The sequence below is a fragment of the Solanum dulcamara genome, chromosome 7, assembly GCF_947179165.1.
Source record: "Solanum dulcamara chromosome 7, daSolDulc1.2, whole genome shotgun sequence".
NCBI lineage: Eukaryota > Viridiplantae > Streptophyta > Magnoliopsida > Solanales > Solanaceae > Solanum > Solanum dulcamara.
The window spans coordinates 8,498,209-8,514,666 of record NC_077243.1 but is presented as its reverse complement, the minus strand read 5'-3'; the positions used below and the strand labels follow the sequence as shown (position 1 = coordinate 8,514,666).

The 16,458-nt window shown below is 31.8% G+C and overlaps 2 protein-coding genes across 3 annotated transcripts; both read left to right on the top strand.

The window, feature by feature from the left end:
• The first annotated feature begins 2,084 nt into the window (after nt 1-2,084).
• Nucleotides 2,085-8,712, top strand: LOC129894932 (alpha-mannosidase I MNS5). Of its 2 annotated transcripts, none has more exons than XM_055970525.1 (15): nt 2,085-2,429; nt 2,873-2,915; nt 3,051-3,116; nt 3,214-3,275; nt 3,368-3,467; nt 3,685-3,867; nt 5,008-5,056; nt 5,192-5,371; nt 5,585-5,705; nt 6,024-6,105; nt 6,291-6,376; nt 6,534-6,634; nt 6,775-6,916; nt 7,023-7,173; nt 8,086-8,263. In XM_055970525.1, exons 1-15 carry the CDS (start codon nt 2,287-2,289, stop codon nt 8,086-8,088), a joined length of 1,512 nt encoding a protein of 503 aa, XP_055826500.1. In that variant the 5' UTR covers nt 2,085-2,286; the 3' UTR covers nt 8,089-8,263. The 2 variants fall into 2 exon arrangements, with proteins under 2 accessions (XP_055826500.1, XP_055826499.1); XM_055970524.1 differs by having other exon boundaries at nt 2,092-2,429; nt 8,138-8,712.
• A 3,357-nt stretch (nt 8,713-12,069) lies between these two features.
• Nucleotides 12,070-15,868, top strand: LOC129896735 (gibberellin-regulated protein 12-like). Its single transcript, XM_055972696.1, has 4 exons — nt 12,070-12,303; nt 12,497-12,568; nt 12,878-12,920; nt 15,394-15,868. Exons 1-4 carry the CDS (start codon nt 12,178-12,180, stop codon nt 15,654-15,656), a joined length of 504 nt encoding a protein of 167 aa, XP_055828671.1. The 5' UTR covers nt 12,070-12,177; the 3' UTR covers nt 15,657-15,868.
• Nucleotides 15,869-16,458: the final 590 nt, after the last annotated feature.

Here is a 16,458-nt window from a genome sequence, read left to right as displayed (position 1 = left end):
TCTCAAAAGATGATGTTGGATGTGTCATATAAATATATGATAAATTTCAAAGCATGACAATGAACTTCTAATGAAAATTATGAAGCACATACATATGATTATAGTCTATTTCTTGAAGAGAATGTGATTTGTGATAAGTATCGTGAATGCTCGACCATTCTTGAAAGTGAATATGTCAAAAGATGATGAAAATTATGATTAATGACATGCTCATTGAATAAATGTCAGAACTCACATATACGGGATGTTTGAAAAAAAATTGATATAAATGATCATTGATCAAGTACTTTTAGTACATCACAAATATTGTGGTATATTTTATTATGAATTACCAAAAGAAAAAAAAAGAAGAAAAACTTCTTACCTATAATGTTAGGGCCATGTTTTACTTGAAATGATTTTGACCCTGACAATGATGATATAAATCTCTCCTTGAAGAGATGTTCACCACACGGATAATATTATGAAATATGTGGTAGTATCCAAAGTTAATTGTGACCTTTGGTGAGCTAATGTGCTACTACCCAAAGAAATAAAATTGTTTATGATATTGAAATTATAGTAAGTCTTGAAAGAAACTATTTAAGTTTCAACGAAATTGTCAAAAAGATTTTTTTTTATTGAGACTAAAATATGAGAAGATTTAAGATCTTCATATTGCTACAATCAAAAGTGGGTTATAAATATTTATATGAAATATCATCCATTTTTATGTTGTCTGTGGTACATAAACATGGATATGATGATGAAATCACTTGCAAAATTAAATCAAAAGTTTACTGCGATAAATATCAGTTGGCATGATCGTTGACCATCCTGGTTCAAATATGATGCGAAAATAATTGAGAATTCGTCTGGTTATATATATATATATATTGAAAAAATGATAAATTCTTCAAAGAATTTCCTAGTGTTGTTTGTTCTCGTGATAAAATAATAAGTATACCAGCTAAGATTGAGATTGTATCTCCTGAATTGTGAAATCTATAAAAAGGTGAATATGAGCCCATTCACCTGCCATGTAGACCGTTTACTATTATATGATTTTAATAGATCCATCTATATTATGGTCACATGTGCTTTGTTATCAACTTGCAATTTGATTTTGCAAGGTTGTTGCTCGCCTTGTTCAATTAAGAGCACATTTCAAATTATAAATTATGTTGATGATCCTAATTTATATCGAAGTGGGTTTAAGCATAAATTATATGCCTTAAATTATAGTTAAACCATTGGTTATGAAAACAAAACTGGCAAAAACTAATGCCTCAATTATGGAGTAAATAAAATGTTATTTTTCCATTTTATCCTTAATATTAAATGTTCTTGAAGAATACAAATGCCTCAATTATGGAGTAAATATCATAATCTTTTCATCTCATATTAGTTGTCTACTCTCCCATGCCCCTTATGAATCACAAATAAGAAGCACAACTTGAATTTTAGTTTTTTAAAACTTTACAAACTTATTTACATTTACAAAAAATAAATTAATTGTATGAGTAAAATGAGAAGAATTTAATTGATTATATCTTAGTTTTAAGACTACTATATATTATATATATAATAAGGTGAATAACTAATATGGAACAGAAGAATCATTATTCATATATCATTAAAAGATAAACTAGTTAAAACTTTGACTTAATTTATAATTTTTTAATTAAAAAACATGTAAAAACCAATGACGATAAAGTGGGATCGTTTGGTTTGAAAAACAATTATGATAAGATTAGTTATGATGGATAAAGTGTGATAGAATTATTTTTTATTGAGTATTTGGTTTGTTGCATTCAAAATAATATGCATTATATAAATTTTAAGAATAAATTATTTGTTTATAAAAATATCCTTTATGAATATAAAAATTGATAAATAAAAAAAATTTAAAGAAATATTTTTATCATTTACCTACTTTATCTCTAAATTACTATACCACTTATCTCAATCATAATTATTAATGAACAAACAACCGACGATTTTTATGGCGAAACCATCCACCACATGAGAGTTAGAATTTGAGACATAAGAGTAATTAGACAAGAGTTTGACTGTGTAGAAATTATTTGGATTCGACGAGAAAGGAAACAAAATGAATGGGTGATACGTCGGGTTATGATTGGTTTGTCCACCGAATGGATGCTGACTTGGACATTGAACACAGCTCAGATTTGATCCCTAATCCAACATTCATCAAGCTTCAACCCCCTCGCTTCTCTATTCCCCTCTTCTTCTTCTTCTCCAATTTTCCCTCCATTAGTTTTCTTTCATATCTCATCAAAAAAAATGTTTCAAGCAAGTGTTGTGAAATGGATTCTGCTATATCTTGTAATCTCTCCCACCATTTTTATCATCTGTTTACCAGACCTCCACTCCAACAATCTTTTGGCAGCTAAAAGGAAGCGCATGAGCGATAGAGTTCGCAAGATGTAAGCTAAACTTGTCCCAATCCCTAACTTTTTTCATTCATTTTTTGAAAATGTATGCAAAATAAACTTGAAAACGCTGTTCATGAATATTTTTGTCTTGAACTTTAATTTCCTTCACATTTCTCCTTTATGATAAACTTTGAGGCGGAGTCAGGATTTTACTAGGGGAGTTCAAAATGGGAAGAAGTCCAAGGGATTGAACATCTATATTTTTTAACCATGTATAACAGTTTAATTTTTTTTTTTTTTGCTGAAGATGAACCCCTCCACAATTCCTGGCTCCGCCTTTGCCCCTGATAAGAGGGGAAAGGTACTAGGAACATTGTTCTTTCTTTATTTCCGTGTGAATTATGAGTAGATGGTGATGACATTTGGAAATGAATTGAATGAGATTATCTTTTTGCAAAATGAGATTATTAAGGGAATTTTCTGCTCTGTGGCAGGTTTTACCATGCTTATGATAACTACATGATGTATGCTTTTCCGGTGAGACAACTCTGAATTTGTTTTTGTTTTTTTTGTCTATTTGTCATTCCATCTTCTACTATTGAATAAAGCTTCAGATAATACCAACTCAAAGGTGTTTCCCTTTTGCTGTCTAATTTTTTTCTTTTATTGCAGCATGATGAGTTGAAACCTCTGACCAAAACCTTCACAGATTCTCTAAGTGAACTTGGAAATTTGAAGGTAACTAACTATGTCTTAATTTAGAAGAATCATCATTGAAGAAAACAGGTCTTGTTATCTTTGTATAATGGTTTTACCACGTGTTGCCTTATTTTAGCTCGAACATCTGCCACAGCAGTACAATGGGTCAGCTCTTACGCTGATTGAATCGTTGTCCAGGTGGGTTACATTTGTTGTTCTTCTTGCAACTCAGAACCAATTATATACTATGTTTATTTTTCACTTTATCTTTTTACCTTTTTTTTTTCCAGCCTCGTAATCTTGGGTAACTACACTGAGTTTGAGAAGGGTATTATTTGGCTATCTGAAAATCTATCATTTGATGTTGATGCAAGGGTAAATCTATTTGAGGTAATATATACATTGTCACATTTACATTTCTGTGAATGGTCTAATTGAGTGATTGTGTTTGCCTTTGTTCATCGTCAAACTTTTCTCTCAATAAATGCTTCTAATGACTACATTTAGGTAGGATTTCCCAGCACTCAATCGAGGAAGGTCTTATTTTTGGGTCACATTTTATTCAATTCAATTAATAATTTTCTTTTTTCCTGATCACCAATTGTAGTGCAACATAAGAGTTCTTGGAGGACTTGTTTCGGCTCATATTCTTGCCACTGATTCTACAAACAGGTTGGTTCAAGGAATTTATAAGAATCAACTCCTTGACCTGGCTGAGGATTTGGGGCGACGCATTCTGCCAGCTTTCAATACCCCAACCGGATTACCTTATGCTTGGATCAACTTAAAGGTACGTATCATCAATTTTGCTGCTATGTTCATGGGAAGTGATTTTGATCACAATGTATGCAAGATAATCTCCTCACTGGGAGGTAATCCCGGACAACAGAAATAGAAAGCAAGGAATTAAATGTTTGATGGAACTATATTCAGTCAAAGAGATACTTCTTCAGGTTAACAAGTTAGTCTATGCTTTTACTGGAAAGGAAGGTCAAGAGATAACGTAGTAGATTGCTATTTTAGCAAGATATTCTATATCATGACTGCTGTCTTATCAGGAATGAATAGTACAAAATGTACGCTTCAATTATCATGTTTGGCATCTTAACCAACTACAATTATGAGCATAATGAAGGCGACCTTTTATTGGAAAACGAAACATGCAACCTTTGGTCGGAGAAAGAAAACCAACCTTTTGTGTAAATTTACTGTTTCTAATAGGTCAGCGACTGGAGTTTGGACAAGTTCTTAGTCAAGTTACTTAATTTTATAATTTCTTAATTGAGTTAATTAGCTTCTAGATGTGTTTATTTATCCTGTAACTCAAAGTTCTTTATTATTCTGGCATCCAAATCAACTTCAGTTTAGTTCCTGCCAGATGTCAGTTGTGTGTGATGCTATCGAAGTTATAATTTTCATGATAAAAACTCCTGTTTTGAAATTTGTGTTCCAACTTTAGATCAGCTCATGATGTGCTAGGAGATATCCTGATAGCCAAATTCTTGCAGGGCTGAGAACCAGTTAATAAACTTAGCCCATTAGCTTGGTGGGACTATTTACGCTATTGACTTGAGTTGCTGTTGCCTGCATAATCCCTTCAATATTTGAAATAAGAACTTACTTCAAATATGCAGTCAAGTTTTGATTTTCTTTTTCCTTGTCCCTGTTAATATATTGCTACACTGACAGAAATATGAGAATAAAATTCTCTTGATTTATGGGAAATTTTTTCTTGTGCCTAATTTGTTTTAGAATAGTTTATTTCGAAACCCACATGCCACTGCTCAGTCCATGAATTGCACTACTGGTATGCAGCATCAGTTTTTGCATACCATGTAGAACCTGTTTCTGGTAGTATCAGTAGGGTCATATGTTGCATTGGCATCTTTGGAAGAGGAATTTATGACTCATTAAATGCAAAATCTGACAGCATGGTGTAATTGCGGACGAGACAACAGAAACGAGCACATCTGGATGCGGTAAATTACTTCTTCTTTCCTACCTTACCTCTTTATCTATTTCCTTGAACTTTGATAGCTGCCATCAAATAGATTTCAATAGCCTTCAATGAAGTCTTATCAAATATTATGTGGATTATTTTTTCATGTAATCAGGTTCTCTAATCCTTGAAATGGGTTCATTATCTCGCTTAACTGGTGATACAAGATTTGAGACGGCAGCTTTGCGTGCTCTTCGTAAGTTATGGAGCATGCGGAGTTCTCTAAATCTTCTAGGAACTACGTTAGATGTAGCAACTGGAGACTGGATTGAATTTTCTTCTGGAATTGGAGCTGGTATGTTTCTGTAGATAGAGCACTTTTAGGAGACTTCTCTACAACCATTTTCTTCATTTAATCGCGTATACTTTGTCTAGATGTTTTCTGATTCCATGGTTCTCATTTGCCTAGAAAAAATAATGTCCCCGCCCTTCCTTGATTGTCTGTTTCTCTTCACAACATGCAGTCTCTTGATATTTCATTTCTTCTTTTTTTATTTGCTGTTTTTAGGTGTGGATTCTTTCTATGAATATCTAATGAAAGCTTACGTTCTTTTTGGAAGAGATGAAATTTGGAAGATGTTTCAATCTGCTTACATAGGTGTGCAGAAATATTTTAGACACGGCCCATGGTACTATAATCACACCTTATTTTGAATTTTAGATTCTTTATTTTTGTATGTATAGCCATCATATTTAGCAGTTAAACTGATTCTTGGTGCCTCGGATATCGGTAATCCCATTTCTGCTTGTGGCAAACTGGCAATTGCCAAGAACAGGAATAGAAAGTTCTGGAACCATCTCCTTTATTCTTATCTATCTCCTCCCTGAAGTGCTTCTATTCTACTCTGTGCTTCACTAAATCTACTGTTGAGAATTATATATGGTGTATTAGTTTTGTCCTGGAATTTAGCAGACAGACCAAGATCAGAACATTTAATTTAATGTAGGTATCATGAAGCTGACATGAGAACAGGAGTAGCAACGTACTGGCAGCTCACAAGTCTTCAAGCATTCTGGCCTGGTCTTCAGGTAAGAAGGAAATTTGTAGCTTCTAAGTTCTTCCTGAAACTGATATAGTTTTTTGTCAAGAATGAGGACATTTAGTCCTCTTCTGCATATCCTTTTTCTTTTACATACTACTGTTCTTGTACATACGTAAGCAATAACCCTAAGGAACTGTTAAGTGGTAACCAACTTGATTCTTTTGGTTTCAGGTTCTAGTTGGCGATATCGAGGCAGCTAATTCATCACATCGTGAGTTTTTCAAGGTGTGGAAAAAATATGGAGTTCTTCCAGAGAGGTAAAGATGTTTCTCCTCCATTCTTTCCTTTGTTCTCCAAGTCTTTTTACCTGCTTCCGCGTCTGCTTTCCATGCAATAAGCTAGCTTTAGCATAACTGGTTTTACCTGTGATGATTGTTTTTCACATTTCTTATAGGCCCCTTTTACATAATTTAGGTATCTTTTGGACCATCAGATGTTGCATCCTACTGAAAAATACTATCCTTTACGCCCTGAATTGGCAGAGTCCACATTTTACCTGTACCAAGCAACCAAAGGTGTGCGACTCTTCTTTTTGGATTGTGCCTAGTCATAATTTTGGTTTCTTCAAAATAGTCATTTTTTAGCTTTTTAAATTTTTTTGAAAAAACACCCTTTTCTCAAACCTTGCATAATATAGTAATTTTCTCGTTAACAGATCCATGGTATATGGAAGTGGGTGAATCAATAATGAATTCTCTGAATGCACATACAAGAGTTAAAGGTGGCTTTGCCAGCATTAGGGATGTGACTACAATGCAATTAGAAGACCATCAGCATAGTTTCTTCCTTGCAGAAACGTAAGCCTTTTATATCTTCATCTTATGCACACAAATCATATAGTATGGAATCTGACTGATCATCCATGTGCTTATAGCAATTTAATTTTTCATCTGATTTCTGCAGGTGCAAGTATTTGTATCTACTTTTTGATGACTCGTTTCTACTTAATCAAAATTACATATTTACAACCGAGGGTCATCCCTTGCCGGTTAGTGGCAATTGGCATGAGAAGCTTCCCGAGGCTTATAATCTAAGTAACGGAAGTTCTATCAAGGTACATTTCTCTTTCCATCAACAATTTTGATTAGTCTGTGTTCTCTAGTTCTACAAGTAAGGTTGTTTCTTCTTTCATGGCCTTCTGCCTTTTCCTTTCCATGCTCTTTTTCTTCATTTCCAACGGCAGTTATTCCTTCAAGAGAAGTAGTTGTATCTGCTGCATCAGATCACATACTTGCACATATTAATGCTGCCCCTTCAGTGTTCATACATCTGTCTGTACCTGTATCTTTGTGATATTCTCTTTCAGTTTCTTAAGTATTACCTAGAGATGGAAAACGAGTAAAGACTCGATAAAGTATAAACCAACCTATGCCAATCATTTTTAATGAAATTAGGTGATTAGGATTTTACAAGTTTGGCATTTTCTTAATTGAAGGCCATTAAAAGCTTTTTTTTCCCTTTCACATTAGGCAATGCTTTCTTAACATTATTAGGCTGTATCACCTTAGATTTGAATTTTGATGGCAGTCAATACAATAGTAGTCAATTGATAACCATTAGATTTATTTGGGTGGTTGACTGCTAATTGGCAGGGGTTACCCATTTTTCATGTTTTTCCTTAATGTTCTGTTGAAACAAAAAAATAAACCAAAATTTTGGCACAATAGTAAGACAAGTACTGTGTGTTAATGTTGGGTTAACTGATTTACTGACACAAGTTCTCACCCATATTCTCATCAACTCACAAACGTTCTCCCCTCTAGCACATTATTGGGTAGAAGACTTAAAGAAAATAGGATAGGGTCTTAGATGATCTAGTGAAACATTGCTTGAAAACTAAACCAAGAGATTGATCCATTTGTTCTTGTGAAGTTGATAAGTGTGTCTCCCTTTGTCTTTCCTCTTGTTTTTGGTCTGTTTACTAGTTTTAGCTTAGTTGATTGCACAAATCTGTCATTTACACTAGTAAAAGCAAATCAACATGAGTTCAAGGGATGACAAATCATTCAACTGAGCAGAATGGAAAGCAGAGAAAACGAACCAGTGCCATGTCACTTCAAGTTTGTCCGGCTTCTATGATTCACCATGAACCGAATGCAAGGCGACTTGAAAGTGCTTGCCACATCCCTGATACTGGTGATGATCATAGATGTTTCAGTGAAGATGATTGTGGTGTTGATGCCAACACCTGTAGACGGAGATCATGCAGTATGGCTGGATATTGTGGTCTCTGGTCATTGATATAGAAAGATGTATATCCTCAAAATCTTTGCAACAGACGAGATACACAGGTTTAGGTAAATTGTTCATTTTTGTATACTACATCTTAGAGTCAAAAAGTTATTTTAAGAGCAGATATGGGTCAAGATGGAAATGTAAGTTGTAACATACTCTTAAAAAGCTTTTGTCACATGAATTTGGTTCATATGCTTAAAAGCATTACGAGCATGCCATAGTGAAGTTAATAAAGCATTTTGGTGCCGCAAGAATCATGTTATCGACCTTGTAATGTCTTATAGTAGCAGTTGCATCATGGTGAAAAGAAGAGAAAGAAAGTGGAAGTGGTTTCTTCACCCAGTGGGAAATTTTTTCCAGCAATTTCTGTTGTATTTTCCCGTTTATTATCTCTTCCAGATGTGTGTGTGCGGCACGCGTGGTGATTTCTTTCTCATCTCCTCCCTAGCGTTTGTTCTATTAGCATTACTTTGATAAGATAAGTTTCATATTCCTCACTTAGAGAAATAGATACAACGCATTCATATTTATACCAATACTAACAAGATTCTTCTACCAGGTAATGAAGATATTCTAAGCATTTCATTAGTAGTATATCAATGTAAATCAACAAAGTAAACTCATGTTTCTATAATCAAATTTGATCACCGATTAAATTGGAAAAAATTCCTATCTTTTCGTAGGCCTTTGCCCCCCATTCGTTCTACTATGTTAGAAGAAACTGGTGGCAACTAATATCAACAGTAGCCTATAGACTGTTCCATCTTTATAAGAACCAACATTTTACCATTTTCTTAAAAAAATTTCAAAGCTGGCATTGTTGTTGCGCAAAAAATGACCAACAACAACTAATACACCTCATTCTCAAGTAAGTTGGGCCCAAGCACCAAAAATGATCAAGTGGATAATAAAATATCTTTTTTGCAAATCTTGAAATATTTTCAACTACAATGTTAAAGTACATGAAATATTCTCCCTAGTAATAAATATCTTTTTTGCAAATCTTGAAATATTTTCAACTACAATGTTAAAGTACATGAAATATTCTCCCTAGTAATAAAAAAGTCGCACTGTATTTTTGAAAAAATGTCTGTTTATTGAATAATTTTAGTAATTTGTGGATTTGCAAAAATGTGAATGTAAAACTATGGTGTGCATATTATAATTTGTGAACAATTGAACATTAAAATTATTTATGTCAAGCCAGCAAGATATACGAATAATTTTAAAAGAGAGCTAATCAAGATATTGAACCAGCAAGATCTACGATCAATTTAGAAGGAGAGCTAAACGAAGATTGTATTAAAATTGTGATGCATCCGTCATAATTTCTTGAAGCTCCGGGCATTTTTTGATCATATTACTCGCTCATATGTCCCTACTTAGGGAAGCTCTTTAATTTATTCCTTAAATAAATTTGTAGTCTTTAATTTTTGCTCTTAATATTTTAAATAAAAAAATGAGTTCCCAAAAAAGGATTAAGATATGCCTAAAAAAAAGGGAAGCATAATTCCAAAATTATCCAAAGATATTATAATCCAGGGCAAAATAAAACAGCAATTCATTTATGCGACAATCCGTGCAAAAACTTGAGTAAATTAGTAGCGGTAAGCAGTGGGGCGTATGTACACGATAGAGTGTCGTAACAGGTAAATACAGCTGGACTCCAATGAACTGTATGATAGGATAGTGAAATGACAACCCGGTACCTAACATCATCTCATCTGACATTTGTATCTTTTGTTCCCCTATTAGGGTTATATAGAGTACCAACATTCAACCATCAAAGTTTTGACAGCATGCTAAGTATTTCATTATTTTTAATGGGTTCAAATTTTTTGGTATGGAATAGTTTTTATTATTTTCAGTGTGAGATTTTCTAACGAAAATTTAAATTTAATCAAATTTTAATATGAGGAAAAAAAATAGGGATTATTCAAATATTATATTATTAAGAGCTAATTATTTTTTTTTTTTTTAAATTATAAAAATTCATTAAATTTGTTGAAATTTGAATATATCCCAAAAACGCTCTGATACATCGCGTTTCAATACATCACGTAAAGTGATGTATCCGACTGATACACTTTGAAAAGAGATCCAATTCGGTATCTTGCATACGAATTCATGTTGTCAATGAGGATCTTAGCCCCTTTTCATGTGATGTAGCCGAGAATAAAATAAAATAGAAATTTTTATAATTTTTTTTAAATAATAGAAATATTTTGAGATTATTATAAAATAAGTTGTTTATTTAAGTTAAAAAAAAAAAAAAACAGTAGCTACATTTGGATCTCGAATTTCAAAGCGAAGACCCACCTTTACTCCCTATTTATTGGGCTCCATCGTCGTTATCATTGATCTCTCCGTTGTCCTTACTTGTTCTGAGACTAATAAAGGCCTAAAAGTACGGCCCATAATATGACGAAGTGACCGGATATTTTTGGATCCAAAGACGATGGGCCCCTCATTCAAAGACACGTATTTTTGGATATTTTAGGTAATGTAATTGAATTTGGCTAGACCTTTAATTAAAAATGTAATTTTGGCCTTGCATAGGATCGATCCTAATCAAAAGACTTTTAAGTTATATATATAAATATATATATATATTGGTTTTCATTTGTGGATGGTGCTCCGCCAATAAAATTTTCATTATATTTAGAGCTTGTATCTGAAAATATTGAATGACTTTTGCAAGATTCTATGTGAAAACTATTTTTCCTAAATTTGAATAAATGAATATTAAATAATTATTCTCTAACTAGCAACCAGGCAATTTTATTTTTTTAAAACCTTTTTATGAATAGCGAAGGTGTGTATTGTGTGGGCAAAGTTGCCAAATAAAATATCGCGGAGGCAGACAGGCTTTAACTGTAGTTTCAAGTTTGTGATTGAAATGAACACACATGTTTTCTCATATTTCTTAAAAATGGCATTCTTTTTCTTTAGGACTAACTTTCTTTTAAAAAATTTAAAAGTATTTAATGTGTTTAAAAGTCCTTTTAGCCAAACACAATTAGCAAAATATGTTTGCTTTCGAGTTTCTACTCATATACAAAGAACTGGAAAAGATACGTAATTGGAGGTGAAATCAAAAGGAGAGCAAATATCATATGACTAGATGGTAAGTTTAATTTAATTAATGTGAGAGAATATAATGTTGTAGCCAGAGGTACAGGTTGGGTTTAATTTGTAATAGATCGAGTTAACAAATAAATGAGTTATTGACCTGTCCAAAAGTTATTTGAATTTAAAGGAGTTGGACTGAAATGGGTTAAAATGCAAATCAATTTTTGACTCGTTCAATTTTTATTGAGTTTTAATTATTTTATTTATTTATTTTACAATCTTTTCGTATCCAATTAAATTATTCTATTTTTTTATTATGTCTCTATATAACATATTAAATAAAACAAAAAATTCTAAAAAATATTCTAAATAAAAAAGAATCAAAATGTATTTAAAAAAAAATATTTATCCAAATTTTGATCGTCTGTAATTTATTAGATTAAACAAATAAATAAGCGTATTAATAATCATTTGAAACTTATAATATGAATTGGACGGATCATAATTTCTAAGGACTAATTTTGAGCCCGTTTTAATTAATTAATTTTAAATGCTTTTAATAAAAAAATAAGTCAGAAATTATAAATTAAATTTTTTAACTTTGTCTCGAATAGCCTTTTAGTCACCTCTTGTAATTGTGGGTAGCTCGAATTTCGAAATGGAGGAAACAGCTGTGTCTTACTAGTGCACACAGCTAGATCATCGTCAGAGGATATTATTAAAGAGGGTCCCCTCCACTCCCCACCCACACATGAATCATAACATCTTCGACTATAAAACATGGAGCTCAACCTCATCAACTATAATAGTACTAATGGCGATGGCTATTCGTGTAGTGCTATTTTTTGTTTTGTTTATCGCCACTGTTAACGCCCAGGTATAATATACACTCTTAGTCTACACCACTTAGCTTAGTTATTATCCGTACGGGTGGAAAATTAAAATTTTATATAAGTTGAATTTCTTCGACTTCTTTATGAGTTTATTTTTTCGTATTTTAATTTTTTTAGTGAAAATTTTGTATGACTGGCTGGACAAGTGGTTTATTAATTCCATATATATGCACACAGGATTCTATTATTGATCTCAAGGAAGTTGAAGAAGACAAACCACAATATGTTGACCTCAGCCAGGCATTTCGTGTTCGTCTCTCTTCTCCTTTAGTACTCGCTTTATTTCAATTTGGTAATTAATTCGATATGCGGTATTAATTTGACTTGATATAGAATCTCTAAATTCTTTTTAAATTTGTGAACCTAAATATCACATAATATTTCTTTTTGTTATTAGACTTTATATGTGCCATAATTTTTGTGTGACTACTTCTTTTGGAATGGATTTATAAAGATAAAATGTCAAATAAATTTGAAGTTTGTTCTTTTTGATGAATCAAGTATGGTATTAGGAAAACTAGTTACTCATCTGAATATCTGTTTGTTTTACGTTTTCAGGTTTTCACCAGAGGAGCCAATAGGAGACTAATTCAAGATATAGGTGAGTCATAAAATGCTACTCTTTAGTTTCTTTTTAGCTGTGGTGGTTTTTGTTTTTTTAAAGTCAAATAATATGAATTTTGATTAATACCTTAAGATATTTTTCTGTAATATTTTTTGTATAATTTTTTTGAATATTAAAATTTTTATTTTAAATAAACGAATAAATGTAATTTTTTATAAAGTTGTTGAATTGGGTCTTGAAAATTATACTAGGGTAGGGGTCTTGAAAAAGGGAATTACCTCCTATCTTCGCCTCGTTGAAGAAGGGTTGACGACAACTAAAAAGTAACTGAATGAGTAGTGGTTTGCTTTGTTTCTCTACTGTATATTGACGTTGTTATAGTTTGGTTTGTGTATATAGCACTGTATTTTAACTTTTTTCAATTAATTTTGAGCTATAAACACAACATATTGAATATAATTATGAAACTGTTCTTCTAAGTGCCTTTACTTGAATCTAGAAAATGACCAAACCTGCATTTGCATATTTTGAGTATGTGGTCATGCTTAAGCATTAATTAATTGAATAAATGCACCTTTGATGGTTCCGTTGACTGGGATACTTGAAAGTCACATTAATGGAATGTCACGATCCAAAATTGGCAACGTATGACACCTCCACTTGACTTCCTACGTGGAGAACTAATTAAACAAATCTCAATTTATAAAGTATGACAATAATGTGGAAGCTCAATTTATGACTTTAATAAGTAATTAAACCACTAACATCTATTAGATATGATTTTTTCAAAATCTGAAAGTCATCAATTTATGGAATTCTAATTTTTAAATATTAAGTCTGAAAATATCAAATATCAAAATAAATAAATAAATTAATGTGTTTGAAGACTAAGGACATTATGCCATGTCTTCATTAATAACTTGATTGTTTTTAGATAATAGTAGATAAATCCAATACAAGTCACGAGAAATAGCTTATCCTGAACTTGATGTGTTGGACACTAGCTAAAGTTGATGTCGTGTTGAAGTCATGGAACACTTGCTGCATTATATCAAATAAAACAAAGAAAAATATAAGTAGGGATTAGTACGGGACAACATATACTGAATAGGTATTATTTGTCAATTTAAAATAGAAATCAATGTGTAAAGTAATAGCGGGAAATCAACTATAACATTTATCAAGTAACAACCAACAAGATCAAGATTAAGTGACAGCACAATGAAAAATTACATAATCAGTGAATAATATTAAGATCACACATGAGGACTCAGGCTTCCACGTTACGTTTTTTTGGAAAATGAGTTTTTAGAGATTGGGTAGGATTAAGTTATTTTAATTTATTTTTCTTTCATATTTTTGTGTTGGAATGTGACATCCGATCCAAACATACCGTGTCGGCTTATGACATTCGATTCAAATATAATTAATTTATCATTTTTTATTATTTGAATTCCATTTCATTGATAATATTTCATCAAACCTTCTTTATGGATTTCACGGTCTTTGGAATTGCCTTACTTTCTTCTTCTTTTTTTCCTTCTAAAATTCTTATGTATTAAAAGTGGCAAATACCCCTAAGTTTATTTTAATAAATATGAACATATAGTATAGGATATTAAATAAATTATTAATATACCCACTAACTAAATATTAATATACCCACTAATTAAATTAAATATCTAAAGTTATCCTTAGTTGTACCTGCCAAATAGTCTAAAATACCTATAAAAAAATTTTATGGGATGACTTTTCTGCAAGTGGAGAAATTTAAATTTACCACTTGATGACTCCCCAAGTAAAGCGGTGATGAGAATAGAGTGACTTAAATAATTTTGAAGTGTCAAAAAGCTTAACTTGTAACTTGTACAAAGTTACGTGGAGAAATGTAGACCTACCCTTTGTTTTTACTTTACAGTATGTTTATATTAAAAATAGTCAAATTTGGAGAAGATTATCATGAACTAACTACACAGATGTAATACTACTCAAATTCAACTTTCTAAAATGTACTTAAAAAAATCAATTTAGTAAATAAACTTCTAATAAATACTTTTTTTTAAAAGTATGCTAGCTCAATACGTTTCAAATATAATGTAACACAAATGAGCCTGATATTATCCTGCCTAATATATCGATTGCTGAAAAAGAGCAGTTATGAGAGTGTGACTTGTGAAGTCATTATTGAACATGAGATGTTCATAAATTCCTCCTCATGTCTTTTTATACACACCTTGATTTTATATCAACTTAAAATGATCTTGCTTTTTTTAAGTGTTAAACTTTAGTTAAGGTTAGTTGTGGTACATCATGAAATAAGGTAAAAATCTTGCACATATAGTTGTTCTTAGACCACTTTAATTAGAGTGTTGTTTATAATTATCCATATTTGTTATTATTATTGAATATAATATAGCGATAATTATATTATTACTGTTGTTACAGTGAATCAATAGACCCTCCTCGCGTCAAACAGTATTAGATATATAATTTATTTACTGTTTTGCAGTTTTAAAGGTTGCAAAATACTTTAACAATGGGGATTTGGTTATAGCTCCTGCACCAGCTCCACATCCAGTTCAATTGGACTGTGGTGGGTTGTGCAAATACAGATGCAGTTTACACTCGAGGCCCAATGTGTGTTTTAGGGCATGTGGAACATGTTGTGTAAGGTGCAAATGTGTGCCACCAGGTACCTTTGGCAACAGAGAAAAATGTGGCAAATGTTACACTGAAATGACAACCCATGGCAACAAGACCAAGTGCCCTTAACTATAACTACTTGTTTTTCATGATATCTTAAGAGTGTGCGGTGTGTGAACCTTGGTTTATTTAATTTAATCATATCTTATGAGGTAGTACTAGCAAATCATGTCTGCAGTATGTTGCTGCTAAGCCATGTGCCAGTTGCTGTAGTTTGAAAAGTACTTGTATGATGTTATGTATTATGTTTTACAAGCATTATGTTGGGAGGTTTATCTCGATATGTTATTTTTAATGGGTATTAACTATAAGGGCATCAAATTCCACTTGTTAATTTCTGGATCTCTGGAAATAAACGTCGTTTTTAGGTGTACTTCGTAGTTACGTTAGTAAACTGGAGTGTGATGTGCATCAAACAATTTTGATTCAATTGTTTCAAATCAACTCCATATTTGATATTCAATCTTTTAATAATAGTCTCAATAATTGATAGATTCATCTCCAACAATATTATTGTTTCTGTTTGGCGCAGTTTTTTTAGGGACAAATATGCGTATAGTTGTTTGGAGGACTAATATTTAAAATATCAAAAATTGAAAGATCGGATTTGAACGAAGTCCAACTTCTGATATTTATGTTTCGAATGTTAGCCCCCAGATATTTACACTGATTACAATTTACATATATAAATCAATTTGTATTACTATATGCAGAATAATTTTGAGCTTATTCCTCAATTATATATTGAGAGCTTTGACACATCGAGAGAATATTCAGTGTATACTTTATGTATAAATATATAGCTCATATAAATTCAAGTCATATTCTACTTTTTAAGTATATCATAATGTATAATTAGTGTATAGCTTAT

Bases quoted from the DNA above. Each gene is read 5' to 3' on its own strand.
- LOC129894932 (XM_055970524.1), top strand. From the start codon at position 2,287: ATGTTTCAAGCAAGTGTTGTGAAATGGATTCTGCTATATCTTGTAATC. The intron at 2,430-2,872 runs GTAAGCTAAACT...GCTCTGTGGCAG, and splicing joins AGCGATAGAGTTCGCAAGAT to GTTTTACCATGCTTATGATA. The intron at 3,868-5,007 runs GTACGTATCATC...AAAATCTGACAG, and splicing joins ATGCTTGGATCAACTTAAAG to CATGGTGTAATTGCGGACGA.
- LOC129896735 (XM_055972696.1), top strand. From the start codon at position 12,178: ATGAATCATAACATCTTCGACTATAAAACATGGAGCTCAACCTCATCA. The intron at 12,569-12,877 runs GTTCGTCTCTCT...TTACGTTTTCAG, and splicing joins ACCTCAGCCAGGCATTTCGT to GTTTTCACCAGAGGAGCCAA. The intron at 12,921-15,393 runs GTGAGTCATAAA...ACTGTTTTGCAG, and splicing joins GAGACTAATTCAAGATATAG to TTTTAAAGGTTGCAAAATAC.